Genomic DNA, 14188 nt, shown 5'->3' with positions numbered 1-14188 from the left:
CTGAGCCACACCAGCCAGGACCTGGTCAACATTTTTTTAAAAGGTGATATACACGACCTCTTCTCGGGAAGTCACACCTGACACCTTGAGGCAAAAGTAAGAAATTCCTTCTCTATGTTCTAGCAGTTTGTTAACCACGTTATGCTTCTTGATTCATTTATCCAACAAATATTGCTTGCTACATGCTAGAAACTGTTCTAGACATTGAGGCTAGAACAGTAAATCAGACAGGGTTGTTATTTTCTAAGGAGTCTGCAGTCCAGAGGGTTGGAAAGAGAGAAAAGAATGAAACAAACAAGATCATTTTAGACAGATACTGTGGTAATGGAGTGGAGAGTATGTGGGGGAGGGGAAGAGAAGGTGGGGATGGGCAGGACTTCAGATTGAGTGAGGTGCTGTTTGAGTTGAGACCTGAAAGATGAGCAGGTGCCAGCCATGCAGCATTCTGAAAGAAGAACATCCTAGGCAGAAGCAACAGCAAGTACAAAGGCCCTGGCGCTAGAATGAGTTTGTCATGTGTAAGGAACAGAAAGAAGGCCAGTGAGTTAAGCACATAGTGAGCTGTAGAAAGGGGTGCTGTATAAATAAAATCTGATCCATGGACAGCGTTGGATCATGTAGGGCCTTATCGGTAAGATTTGTCGATTTTTGGTGTAGTGGGAAACCGTGTGGAGATTTTACATGAGAGAGTGACAGATCTGATTTATATCTAGAATTATCACTCTGGAGGATATGAGGGGAACTGGAGAAGGACAGAGCAAGAGCAGAGGCCAGGTAGGAGTTGTTGCTGCAAGTGGAAAGTGTTGGCAGCTTGGCTCACCGTGGTATTTATAGTGTCCATAAAAAGAAGTGGAATGACTTAGGATATAGTTTCAAGGTAGGCTGCTAGGGCCACCTGATGGATTAGATGTGTTGGTTTTAAGGAGGGATGGAATCAAGAAAAGGACTCCTTGGCTTTTCTTGAGTAGCTGGGTGTCATTTACTGCCATGTGGATGGCTAGTGGCGGTGGGAGCGATGAGAACATTCCGTGGGGGAGGCCTGCCTCCACCTCTGGCCCCACTGCTTGGCCCTGCTGCACGTGTGGGTGGCAAGCCCCGCATGCTCTGCATTGCCAGTTTTCAGCTGTCATCTGTGGGTAATATTAACAAATTCACCTTCAGGATTTTTGTGAGCAGCAAATGTGTTAAAGCACAAAATAAAATAGCTCTGTAAGAGTTATCTTTGTAAAAAATAATTGGATTATCCATTTTATTACAGACTTATAAAGTAGATTAGATCATAGTGTCATGAAATTCATATTTAGGCATTGGGGTATGAATGGCAGCAGTTTTAGGGAGGACAGAGATTGCTGGAAAATGTGATACTTTTCTAGAAATATATAGGAAATTAATTTCTTTTGGCTTTGTTCTCTTATCTTTCCCACATAAATTTAATCATCCTCTTAGAACCAAAGGATCAAGTAATCAAATCTAGCTAGTGGTCTGTTTATCCCAATGTTGCATATATCTAAAAGACAAAATGGAGTTCGTGTTGCTTGTGTTTTTTCTCCTTTTTTTTTTCTATTTTTTTAAGTGAATATATTAACTCAACTTGACAGATTTTTCCCATGGTGATTACCCATTTCATTTTACTTCTAGGGTAAAAATCATGGTAAAAAACTCAGAAATTACTATGCAGCGAACAGCTGTCCTCCTCCTGCCAGAATGAGCAACACGGTAGAACCTGTGGCCACTCCAGCTGTTCCAGTCCCTCCGCAGGTGAGATGTGTGTCAGTATGGAAGCTGTCCGATGCACAAATGGCTATGGATGTAATTTGTTACCCATGTGTCCATCAAGGTACAGTTAGGCAGATATGCCCAAAAGGTCCCCACTTGGTGCTTTTAACTCCTTGAACTGTAGGGCTGGATTTGATGTATGCCAAAATCCACAAATCTTGAGATTTCTCATTGGTTTTGCTTGTGATGCATGAAATGATGAAAAAAATACTGCTTCATGAGTCTCTATGCATTTCTCAAAACTCTGACTTAAACAACCCTCAGTGTCTAGGCTAAGCTAGAATAAAACCCAACTAACCCTGAATAGAACAAGAGATTTTTAAACATTTATCTCTTTATTGCAGTTAATTCCATTTATTTTACATTTTGTCTTCCATTAAGATCAGTTTCTTGAGATTGCTAGCCCCTCTCCCTCTTTTTCTAACTCCTGTGCAGAGAACCTGTATAAACCCTGGTTGAAAGCAGAGTTCCTTTCATTCTTTGAAAGATAGAGCAGGCATTTCAAGTAAGATTTTCCTATACTTTAATAGCCCTTGGCATATCGATTCTGCTCCTTAACCTGCCTTTGAAGTATTATTTGTCCTTACAGCAGTGCAGTGGTCATAAATAATAACTCTTAACTGAGTCCTTACTATGCCAGGTACTCTGCTGGGCACTTTTCACCCATTATTTCATTCAGGGCTGGGCGGAGGGTCAGGAGAGGGGTGCACTCTACTTGGGCACACAATTTAAGGGGGAAGAAAAAAAATCTCAGTCAAGGTAAATATTTAAAATATTCAAAATTAATGTAAACAATTCAATGGTCAACAAAAGGTCAAAAACTTAAAGACAGGATAAGTATTATTTTCCCTTTGCCTCAGGCTGCAGTATGGCTTGGTGTGGTACAGTTACTGATCCTGTCTTTATTTAAAATTTTGATATTTTGTTCCTCGTTGATTTTTTTTTATATTAGGTTTGATTTGTAAAACTATTTTATCAAAATATTATTTCTCTTGACTGCTGGGTTTTTTTGATGCTCCCTTAAATTTTACGTTCATGGCAAGTGCTTGCCTTACCTCATTCTAGACCTGGGCCCTGACTTCTTGTAATGCTTGCAATAGCTTAGAAGTATTGGCCTTATTACTCAAAGTGCAGTCCGTGGGCCAGCAACATCAGTCTCACCCGGAAGTTTATTAGAAGCTCAGGTAAGCTAAATACAGTAACTTGTCCATGGCATTACATGTGGTGGAGCAAGAAATTTTTTGATCTTAGACCTTGACTCATAAGCACTGTGGTATAAATTTTACTTTTCTAAATGTCAGTTTCCAGTACTTAAAGTATGGATAGCAAAACCAGCTATTGGTCTGTCCTCAAGAATTCATGGGGGTAAGTGAGATTTGTTAAACACAGAATGAGAGGACAGGAAAATTACTGGGACGATCTTCAGGCGGTGTAGTTGTCACAGTACTAATTCCCAAAGGCTGCCCTGGAACTGGGTGGCTGCTCCCTGTTGGGGACTGTTTTCAGCCAGCTCCACCCTTCTGGGCAAACAGCCTTAGCCTTCTTTCATAGCGGAGCCCTTTGTGATTTTTGAAGATAGCTATCCTGTCTCCAGAAAACCTTCCCTTCCAGGTGAAAGAAACAGTGCTATTTCTTTCAGCTGGTCCTGATATGATATGCTTTCCTGACTCTTGTATATTTTATTCTCCTCCAGACAAGATCTAGTTTGTTGTTTTTTGTTAACCCAATAAACATTTGAGTGGATACCATCTTTTAGGCACAATGTTAGGTTTCCCTTAACTCATTGTTTCCTAACCTGAATACAATTGTCTGGATCTGCTGGTTATTTTCCCCCAATTATATCTGTAGCTAGTTTGTGGACTCTGAGCAGGGGCTCATTTTTAAAATATATGTCTATATATAGCTTCTGCATTAGATTGTAAGCCTTATAAACAGTAGGTGTTCAGTAAATGCTTGTAAATGCTTGTTGATGGATTCTGGGCTGGCTTTACTTTTTCTGACAGTGTGATTTTAGGCCTTACCTATCCTGCCCTGTATCTCCCATGCTGGGTTTTTAAGTGTATTAAAAAAAAATTTCTTCATTGGAGATAGCAATGAAGCATTCATTATTTTGGTGCATTGGTTATTGTCCTCCAAACCATGATTAAGCGTCTCTTAGCCTTAAAAGGAACTTTGAGGAAAAGAAGGGAATAAGCTCCAGATTTGTTTTTTTAAACCTTGTTTCTTATGTCTTTGATGTCAGATGGGCTCCTTTAAGCCGGGAGGCAGAGTGATCCTGGCCACGGAGAATGATTACTGTAAGCTCTGTGATGCCTCCTTCAGCTCTCCGGCAGTGGCTCAGGCCCACTATCAAGGGAAGAATCATGCCAAGAGGCTGCGGCTGGCGGAAGCTCAGAGTAACTCATTCTCGTAGGTATTGCCATTTTCTCTGAGGCCAAAGTGTTGTGTGAGGCTGACTGACTGTAGAGAGAAAGAGTTGAAATAGATCCTAGTTTAGAAGTCTCACTCTTTTAAAATTTCTTTTCTCCAGGGAATCCTCAGAGGTGGGTCAACGGCGGACCCGGAAAGAAGGGAACGAATATAAAATGATGCCTAATAGGAGAAATATGTATACAGTACAGAATAATTCAGGTACCCACTGGATTTCCATGTACTGTGGCTATATTCTACAAATGGTTTCCTTTATTTTTATTTCTTTTAATTGTAATAGTAAGTAACCCTGAGAATTCCGGGTAAGCTACTGTTTTGTTTGAATTGGTCTAGAGGCTTTTTAAGCAGGTGTTTATTTCAGGTCTCATTTATTTATTTATTTATCTATTTGGTATATGATTTATTTTGGTTTTGAACTAGAGTTTTTATATTTTAAGATCTTTTATCACAGTTCCTTTATATATCTTTTGGTATTTGCCAGCTGAGAAATGTGAAATTTATTATAAAAATGCGCTATTTGGTTTGAAGTTGCACCATGCTAAATACTTTTTTATTGGAGAAAAAAATAACATCATAGCAGTGGTGTTTAACCAGGGCAGTGAATTAGAATTACCTGGGGAGTTTTTATAAAATACACATACCTGAACCAGGACTTAGAGATTTTCAGTCAGTAAATTTGGAGTATAACTCAGACATGCATGTGTTTTGAAAATGCTTCCTTGGTAATTCTGATAATATACCTTCAGGTCAGAACAGCTAGTTTATAGGGATGTTTTCTGCCTTTCCTGATTATCTTCAGAAGGAAACATAGGACTGAGTAGTCCCTCATTCTTCTATTCCAGCCCCCAGTGCATACATATACCAACACAAGTCATTCATGTGAACAAGTCATTCATGTGAACAAGTCATTCATGTGAACAATAAAACAAACAAAAAACGAAAAAAAGTTAATTGGAAAGATAAGCATAAAAAATAGGGACATATAGAAACAATAATGTAAATATAATAAAAGCCTGATCATATATAATTACAGTAATTACAATAAATATACATTTACTGAATTCCCAATTAAAAGACAGAGGTTTTAAGAATAGATTAAAAAATAAGCTGAGATAGCTGTATTAATATTAGAGAAAATAAACTTTAGGTCAGAAGGCTGTCTAGGCTATGTTTTCTGACCAGAGAACAATTAAATGAGATGTCAATAACAAAAAATATAAAAAAAACAGGGCAAAGTGGTGGGGGGAAGGCAGAGACAAATGTATTTGGAAAAATAAATTAATTAAAAAATATAAAAAAACCCCACAAAATTTTAAGCTGTTTGGAAATTTTAAAAGATTTCTAAATAACTCATGGGTCAAAGAAATTATATGGGATATTAAAAACCCTTAGAAGCAAACAGTAATCAAAATATAGTAAATTTGAAGGATGTAGTAAAAATAATATTTTCAGAAAAGTCTGAAACATTTATTGTAGAAAAGCATAAATTAATAAGCTAATGGTCTAACTTAAGAAGTCAATTATATAAAAAGAAGAAAATAAAATTATCAATAATTCCACCAACATTTTCATATATATCATTCCACTCTTCATATTGCTTCTTTAAAACAGAATTGTGATTATATTTTGTGATATTCTTGTTTCACTTAATAGCATATTATAATCACATTTTCATGTAATTAAAGTGTTTTTATTATTTTTAGTGACTGCATGGTTTTCCATTGCAGTCCTTAGCATATTTTTTCAAAGTGTACTTTTGGAACTCTCCTTTCCCTAGTACTCCCCCCACCCCCAGCTCTTTATAAATATTGATGAAATAAATGTCCTTGTTGATAAATCTTCATGCAAATATTCTTAATATTTTTCTTAGGATAATTCTTAGAAATAGAATTTTTGGATTAGATAGTTAGGATAATTGTAAAACTTCATTTAATGCCGGGAAATTAAATCATTTTTAAAACAGTATTTACATTTTAGAGACATTATCATTTAGAGTTTGGGTTTGGCTCTACAGTAATCTTTGTGCCAATAGTTGGAAGAATCATACTAGCTTTTAGATTGAATCTGTATAAAATTGTAATTTAAAAAGTACATTAACTTCACATTCATTTAAAGCTAGGAATCTGTGAATTTTATAATTTTAACTTAGGAACAAAATTACAGTTATAATTAATCAGTGTTGTCATTCATTTAGTGAATATTTCAAAGTGAACACATTACCTTTGTGTCTTGCTTTAGCAGGTCCGTACTTCAATCGTCGCTCTCGGCAGAGAATTCCGCGGGATCTGGCCATGTGCGTCACTCCGAGTGGCCAGTTTTACTGCTCAATGTGTAATGTTGGGGCTGGCGAAGAGGTGGAATTCCGACATCATTTAGAGAGCAAGCAACATAAAAGCAAGGTGTCTGAACAGCGGTACAGGAATGAGATGGAGAATCTGGGCTATGTATAGTGATTGTTGTATTCAGATAGAACAGCTCATCCTGCCTGTTGTTTGCCTTCTGTCAACATGCCCTGCTTTGTGGTCCTTTTGATATGAGTACATTCCTCTGCTTAATGTTAATATATGTAACCTGCAGTGGTACTGTGAGATGTTAAAACTGGGGAAGGACAAGAATGTGCTTCTTAGGTCATAATAATTTTCAGGTCAGTTGTGTTGAGTTACTTAGACCATGTGACCACTCTACCCCATGAGAAGTAATTTTTTGTCTTGATTGTTATGGTCAGTTCGTACCTGACCACGTAGAGCTTTAACTATTTAATAATCTCATCTTCTTTTGCAATTTTAGTTTTGTGTGCTCTTAAGTGATTGGTTTTACGAGTTCTTCAGATCACAGTAAAAACAAGTAAGGGGAGATTGCAGTTTCCCAAGGCTTGTCTGGAACCACCACCTCAGCTCAGTGTCTTGGTGGCGAGGTATCCTATTATAGGCTGCATTAGGGTCTTTTCCAGGATGCTTTTCTCTTGATCATGTCTTCCCATTATTGAGGTGAAGATTTTCTTGGACTCAGACACTTCTGATGTACTTGGGGACTTCCAAACAGTGAAACTTAATTTCCAGTTATGGATTTCACATATTTAAAAGCCACCTTCTTCCCTCTCCACACCACCTCCCCCCCACCCCCAAAAATGAATTAGTTTGTCTAATATGCTCATTTTCATGCCCCAGCTATGTTGTGCGAATTTCCAAGCCTCACATTTGAATATCCAATGAATTTAAGATAGATATGATATTTTTTAAAAAAATATTTTTCAGCTAGTTTTAGAAAATGTAAAGATGTGTTTAATTTTTCAATTTAGAGTTACTTCATTGATAATAATGACTTATAACTTACATGATGGTCTCAATCATAAGTTTAGATCTCTACATATTTAGTTAGGCAGACTTTGTAGATAAACCAATCCTTACATTTAACTCACATTCATCTCTGTCTTATTAGTTTGCTGGCTGTTCTGAAAAATACCACTACCTTACTGTTTCATAGATAGAGAGGAATTTTTAAAAGGTTAATCAAATTTCAGTATCATTTCTAGTAGAAAAGTACATGAACTTTGATTTCATTCTTTTTAATTCAGCTTCCTTAAGGATAATAGAAATACAGAAATATGTTATAGATTACTTGATATCTGATAATTACAACAGTATTATTAGTTTTTTATTTTGTTTTTAAAATAAAGCTCTAGTGTATGTCTAGATTAACTAATGGAGTCCTCGATGAACTTTCATTAACTGTATTTTATCTACTTATATTTACATGGATAAGACCGGTGCTCATCCATACTTCTTTTGAAAGGCTACATAGAAGTTTATATTGAGAAGTATCTTTGCACTATGGTCAGTTCACACTTGATTGCTTATATTACCAATTTAAAAAAAAAACACCAAACTCCTGTTTTTTTCTTGAGAATTCTTTATGCAGCGAAATGGGGAGAAGGAAAATTACAATCGTCATTCCTTTCCTTTAATACTTCTAAACAGTTTCTGAACAATCTAGACCTGTATCTGAAGTTCAGTTTTATGATTAACCCCTGGTATAATATCAAGTCACTCTTCTGTTGAAGTGATGGCTTTTGAAAAGTAAAATTTTTCAATATTTTTTTCCTTCCGGAAACAGAAGAATGAAATAACTTTTGTTTGAGATTCTATCTAGACCCATGACTCTTAGTATAATAATGCTTTGTGCAGCTATCTATAAAATAGAGTTGATTAGGGCAATTTAGAGCTTATTTTATTGGTAAGAAGATTATTCATTTTGCTGCTAAGTAATTTTTTGGTAAATTTTAATATTACAGTGCTGGCCACTTGGTTTTGTGATTATTTAAAAATCCCATCTTCTCTTTGTATGTGCATTTATATACATACACACTCATATATATAAAACTATAGATAAACGCTTTTATGTGATATCATAGAGAAGATTTCTTTGAATTCTTATTTCAGATAACAGTAAATGATTGTGGATAAGAATTTGCATTTTGTAAAAGTGATATTCATCCATTTTCAATTTTTCCATGGCAAATAAAATTAAAGGAAGGGGTTCCTTCATTCTCCTCACTTTATTTCATTATATATACAAAGAGGGTGGATTTAAGGCCTTGGTGTTTTTCCCTGGCCTTGTGTATTCAGGTTTCCAGTCTCCCAGTGCCCTTAATGGATGTTATGAATGCATAAACGCATTTTCTTTTAAAGGAAAAAGATTTATAGTGTTATTTCTTACTTGCTATATTTCTTTGCACTAAAGAAGAGCTAAGTGTTTGTTTTATATGACACTTTAGATACCATATTGCCTATTCAGTTTACTCCTTAATTTCTAAACTCTAGGAAGTTGATGAATAACTTCTGTGATCATTTATGGAGGTGACATACACATCCCCCCTAAAAAGTCCCTACAGATCTCTGTGACAGTGGTTGTGCTCTGGGCTTGTTGCCTTGTAATATTCTCTGTTCCACAGGTGAAACAAAGGGTGACAGAAGCTGTCAGAAAGGAAATGCCTAAAAATACATCTCTGCATGCTACAGTATCTTATAGTCATGCATTCCTTACAGACAGTGTTTTTTCCCTGTCAAAGAAGGTTGTTGCTACTACTGCAGTCAGTGATATGTGATCTCCATTGATTTCATTTTGTGAAGTCCAGTCCTGCTCTGTAATGTGCTTTAGAATTTGCACACTGTGCTCCCCAAGAATCATGTTAGGATCTTTTGTAGGCTGTATATAAGGACGGACCGAGGCCTAAACAATGGAAACCTGTAGTCAATTAAATTAAGCCGATTTCAGTAACCATCTGCAAGAAGACCTTATGGCATCAAAGTCTCTTTTCTCTGTGAATATCTTTGTGTAAGGTGTCCTTCAAAGCCAATGTTAGAAGATGACAGTTAGAAACTCTACTAAGATATTGAGGGCAAGAAGTTGTAAAGGAGAAATTCCATGTTCCAATTAAAAGACTGGATTGCATATGCCTTTGAAGTGTTTTTCTCCCCCCAAAAAAAAGTTAAGCTGCAAAACTGAGTGTGCCATGTAATCCTTTTGACTCCACATCGAACAGAAAATACTTTGTTGGTCTTTGTATACCATGTGCTGCAACTTGTAAATATGTGCATGTTGTTTACTACATTTGTCTGCCTGTCTCTTAACTGCACTGAATTCTGTAAGTGAATACTTTTTAAAATACCATCCATTTTGAAAAAGTTCCTTCTTCAACTCCTTGCTCTTTTCCCTTTTAATGTGTTAGTACACTTAGAAAACTGTTTAGGTTTTAGAAACCCTGAGGTTGAGTGGAGAGGCGTGCCTGAGATTATCCTTATGTCCCTCTGACTTGGACCCCTAAAGGAAGCATGAGATCTTCTATTTATTTTGCAGGGCTGTTCTGTGACACTGGTAATACTTGCTATAGCTACCTAGCTACACTTTGAACAAGGATAAAATATATGTATGTATGTGTGTGTGTGTATGTAATCTTCCTCTGTAGACAGATTTTAAGGATTAACTGTGGGGTTTATGATTCCTTCACTCTTGAATTGGCTGGAACGATGAGCAGTGACAGTTTGAGGACTGTCCTGTGACCTCTGTAAAATGAGTTTGCTTATGCCAGGGGAGACATGTAATCATCCCTCTTGGTATCCTCTGCAGAGTGGCTCAGGAATGGTGGATTTGGAACCCAGTCTATTTTGTTTCCTCAATGTCAGAACTTAGGCTGAAGTCCTCTGTAAAGAACTTGGTGAGGCATGTAAGGACAATAGAGCTGCTTTATAAAGAGAGAGATGTTTTGTTGATTTAGGCAAAAGTTTAATACAGGCTATTGAAGAGGTGTTTAAAAGTATTTTACCTTAACCTTTTTTTTTTCCCCCAGCCAAATCACTATTCAGAAGTTTCATATATAGTAGTGTTTTGTTGTTGGTTTTACTTAGTTATTTTTTTTTTTTTTTGGCAGTGGATCCCTGCTATTGTGACTTATTACTATCAGTCTAACTGGATGGACAAATAGTTGTGTAAATAGCTTCCCATTTCTCTGATAGCTCTTTCGACTTTCTCTTCCCATTAGGAATGGGAAGATCATTTGTAAACTCCCTTTCTGGGTAGCTACCAAAAAAAAAAAAGTACTGGCTTATGGTCCCATGTGACCCTGTCTCTATTAAGCCCAGAATATGAGTGCCTTTAGCAAGTTTTAGCATTTCACAGAGAGAAGAGATGATAGAATTATTGCCATTATTCATAGTTCATTAAACACAGGAACTTGGAATAGCAGAGGTCTGTGTGAATTCTGTGTTCTACATTTTTCTTTTCCTTAATGCAGGCTTAATTTGATATTGAGTAAAACTGTTACTCATATTGATCAGGAACTGTACAACCTGAAAATGAATTCAGTTGTCCTAGGCTGACAACAGTCATAGAGTATTTTTCATCTTTATCTGTGTTACACTTACATTTAGTGAATGGTAGTGTGGTGGATAGGGAAGAGCTTGACACTGATGTTTGGAAAAACTTCTTTCCAGTGTTCTTTTTCAAACTGTGTCTTCTGTAAAGAGGAGAGAATTATGTATTGCAAATGAAGTGGGAAGAGATTGTCATGCACAATAAATGTTAATTGTTTTACTTTGTCTCTACATTAAAAAAAGCATCTTCATAAATCAGGTCTGAAGCCTTTTAAAACAAAATTTTCCCTTTTTCAAATAATTTAAAAAATTCCAAGTTGCTGAGTATTTTGAGACTTTAAAACACACTACTAAATTAATTGTAGAAATTTAACATTTTACTATGAAAATTTTCAAACATATCAGAGGTGAAAAAATTTTACAGTAACACTCCACTGGATTCTGTAGTCAACATTTTACTGTACTTGTATGGCTACGTACCTGTCCATCCCTCTATTCATCCATCCACAGTTTATTTTAATATATATTTCACAATATAATAAATCCACAGTTTATTTTAAATACATGTTTCAATGTAGATTTTAGACAATACATTCTCCTTAAACACTTTTGCATAGGTGTCATTGACTCGAGTTTTATATTTGTGTAAATATCAGTATCTTTTTAAAAGCAGTGTCTCAGTAATAAATTTAGATCACACGTTTGTTGAACTCATGAAGTTGATAACCTGAGCCAATGAACATACACTTTTTCTCCTGTGGACTTTCGCCGCCTTCCAGTTTCTGTTTTTGTATGTGCTTAGAATGACGGAAGACAACTCTTTTCAAACTGGTTTTCTTGTGCTGGACATTTTAAATGCTTAGTTGTCATATATTTTAAAGTTTCATGATAAGAATTTCTCCCTGTCCCTATTGTTATGATGTATTTTTGCTGAACTATGCAGCTTTAAAAAATTGTGAGTTACTGATTGGGATTCATGAAATCAGATTATACCTCACTTCAGTCTGCTGCTGCTTTTGTCATGTATCATGTTTCCTTCACTGCCTTCACCCATTCTACCAGAAAGTATAGAATCAAAACCATAGGCGATTAGCTGTTTTAAAAACTCTAGAAGAGCAGATTAAGTAGTTTAGAAAGTTAAAACCGTGAATTTCATATAAAGCCTTTGAGTTCCCTGAGAATGGAATTGCCCATGCTTCCTCTAGCCATAATTAGCAGGATCAAAAATGATTGTACTGTACAATGAGCTGTTGAAATTGTGAGCCTTAGTAACCATCTTTAGCTTTACTCTAGTACTGCCTGGAAAACAATTTTTTTGACATATGCCTTTATTATGCCAATTTTTTGTGGATAAAGAATTTAGGTGACTTGCTCTAGGGCATAAAGGTGGAATGGATATGTTGGAATTGAAACTTCAATATTCTTGATTCATATTCTTGTGCTAGTTTGATAAGATTCATGGCTTCTAAATAACACTTCCTTTGTGGCCCTTAAGATGAAAATATGTATTTTTACTAATTAGACTTTATATTTAGGCATTCCATGACTTTTTGAACTTAAAGATCTTTTGATGGTCATATTTCCTCATTAAGCCAATGAAATTGCTAAAAATACACTTCGCTGTTGAATACTAACTAATGCAAGTTTTATCAGATTTATTTTTGCATTTCAATGACTTTCATGATTCATTCATAACTCTTTCTATGTAAGTGCTTAAGTGACCCCCTCACTAGTGAAAATAAATGTTCTCTATCACTGATTATATGTATATTCTCTACATTATCTATTTTTTAAAGGAAAAGTAACCCCATGTGTCAGAATGAATGATTACTATCCTAGGGCAAAGAACATATAAAGTTTATTTCTACTCTGCAAATCGGGCAACTACTCTGCAAATCTGGCATTTACAGGAACAAAACTCTTTCAGAGTGGTTGGTCATTGTTTGCCTTCTTTTGCTACTTGAGCCTTTCTGTGGTTCTGTAAATTTGTGAGTCATCTTACAAGAATTTCGTGTTGATTCTGTGTTAATCGGTGTTCACCTTGTGGTATCCTTGTGGTATTACTTGGCTGCCTCCAGTAATTTAATTTGGGTATGGTGTGTCTGCTTTGAAATGCCTTACTAGAGTATGTCAGACTCTGCTCTAAAGCATTCCATGTATCTGCTAGGACAATAAGTTGCCTCTCTTGGATGTATGCTCTTAGATCCAGAAGCAAAAATGACTTTGCTTTCACTGTTAAGGCTGCATTTTAGTGGTTATTATTTTAAAATTAGACAATAAAACCATGGAAAACCAATGGAGACTTTAGAATCCTTCATTTAATGGCATGGCAAGCTTTTAAAACAGTTTTTTGCTATTTCACTAGAACAGTGTCTCTGGTAAAGGATATAGGTAAAAAATGCCAGCCAAAACTGTGTGAAATTGGAGTTGTTTCCTAAGATTATTTCCAAATATCCTATAGGGGCTTGACATCCGTGTACGCTGTTGGGGCTACGTGCCAGTCACTACTTTGGAAATTTTTCTGTTTTGGGGCTACAGAAATGACAAAAAAATGTCGTGGGATTTAAACCAATCAACTGTGAATTGTGAAATTGAAATTGCTCCTTTGGTTTTATTTTCTTCTGTATATTGAATAGAGAAATCAAAAAGTTATTTAAAATTTATACTGCTTATGTTGATGGCTCATTTTGGCTGTGTATCCTCACTATGTACTGATTTCTGATAAAAGCTTGACATTGTTATAACGGGCATTTTGTGTTCAATTTAATAAAACAGTTTCTGAGTCTTGTCTGCAGATCGTTCGGTTATGAGTTGGAGATCATAACCTGGTCAGCACGGAGGAGTTAACTTTGATGCTGATGCCTAATGGCTGCGGGTTCACCGTTCATCATTCTGTACATAATCTGTCACAGGCTTCTTGAGCACATGTGGAGTACTGTCAGGTCTTGGGTTTGCAGTAGAAGTGACCTAGTTGCCCACACCACCTTACCCCCTCCCCACATCACTGGAGTTAGCCCGGAACTGCAGTGAGTTCTTAATTTTATTGATATATTTTAAAATTTTTTTAATTTTAAAATTTATCTTCTCTTCAAATTCTGAGAAAAGTTGAGCAT

The 14188-nt window shown here is 36.0% G+C and overlaps 1 protein-coding gene across 2 annotated transcripts in view; it reads left to right on the top strand.

Moving 5' to 3' along the window:
• ZMAT3 (zinc finger matrin-type 3) overlaps positions 1-13831 on the top strand; it is a 29522-nt gene extending 15691 nt beyond the window's left edge. Inside the window, exons 3-6 of one of the 2 annotated variants that reach the window (XM_054580713.1) lie at positions 1639-1758; positions 4019-4185; positions 4307-4407; positions 6448-13831. In XM_054580713.1, the coding sequence (XP_054436688.1) occupies positions 1639-1758; positions 4019-4185; positions 4307-4407; positions 6448-6656 (597 nt within the window). In that variant the 3' untranslated portion in view covers positions 6657-13831. Of the gene's footprint in view, positions 1-1638; positions 1759-4018; positions 4186-4306; positions 4408-6444 lie in introns of both variants that reach the window. The other variant, XM_054580712.1, reaches the window with a different exon arrangement.
• The last annotated feature ends 357 nt before the right edge of the window (positions 13832-14188 follow it).

This window comes from Pteronotus mesoamericanus, unplaced genomic scaffold, assembly GCF_021234165.1.
Source record: "Pteronotus mesoamericanus isolate MK-2021 breed Mesoamerican mustached bat unplaced genomic scaffold, CSHL_Meso_final contig_116, whole genome shotgun sequence".
NCBI lineage: Eukaryota > Metazoa > Chordata > Mammalia > Chiroptera > Mormoopidae > Pteronotus > Pteronotus mesoamericanus.
This window is presented reverse-complemented; position numbering and strand designations above follow the sequence as displayed.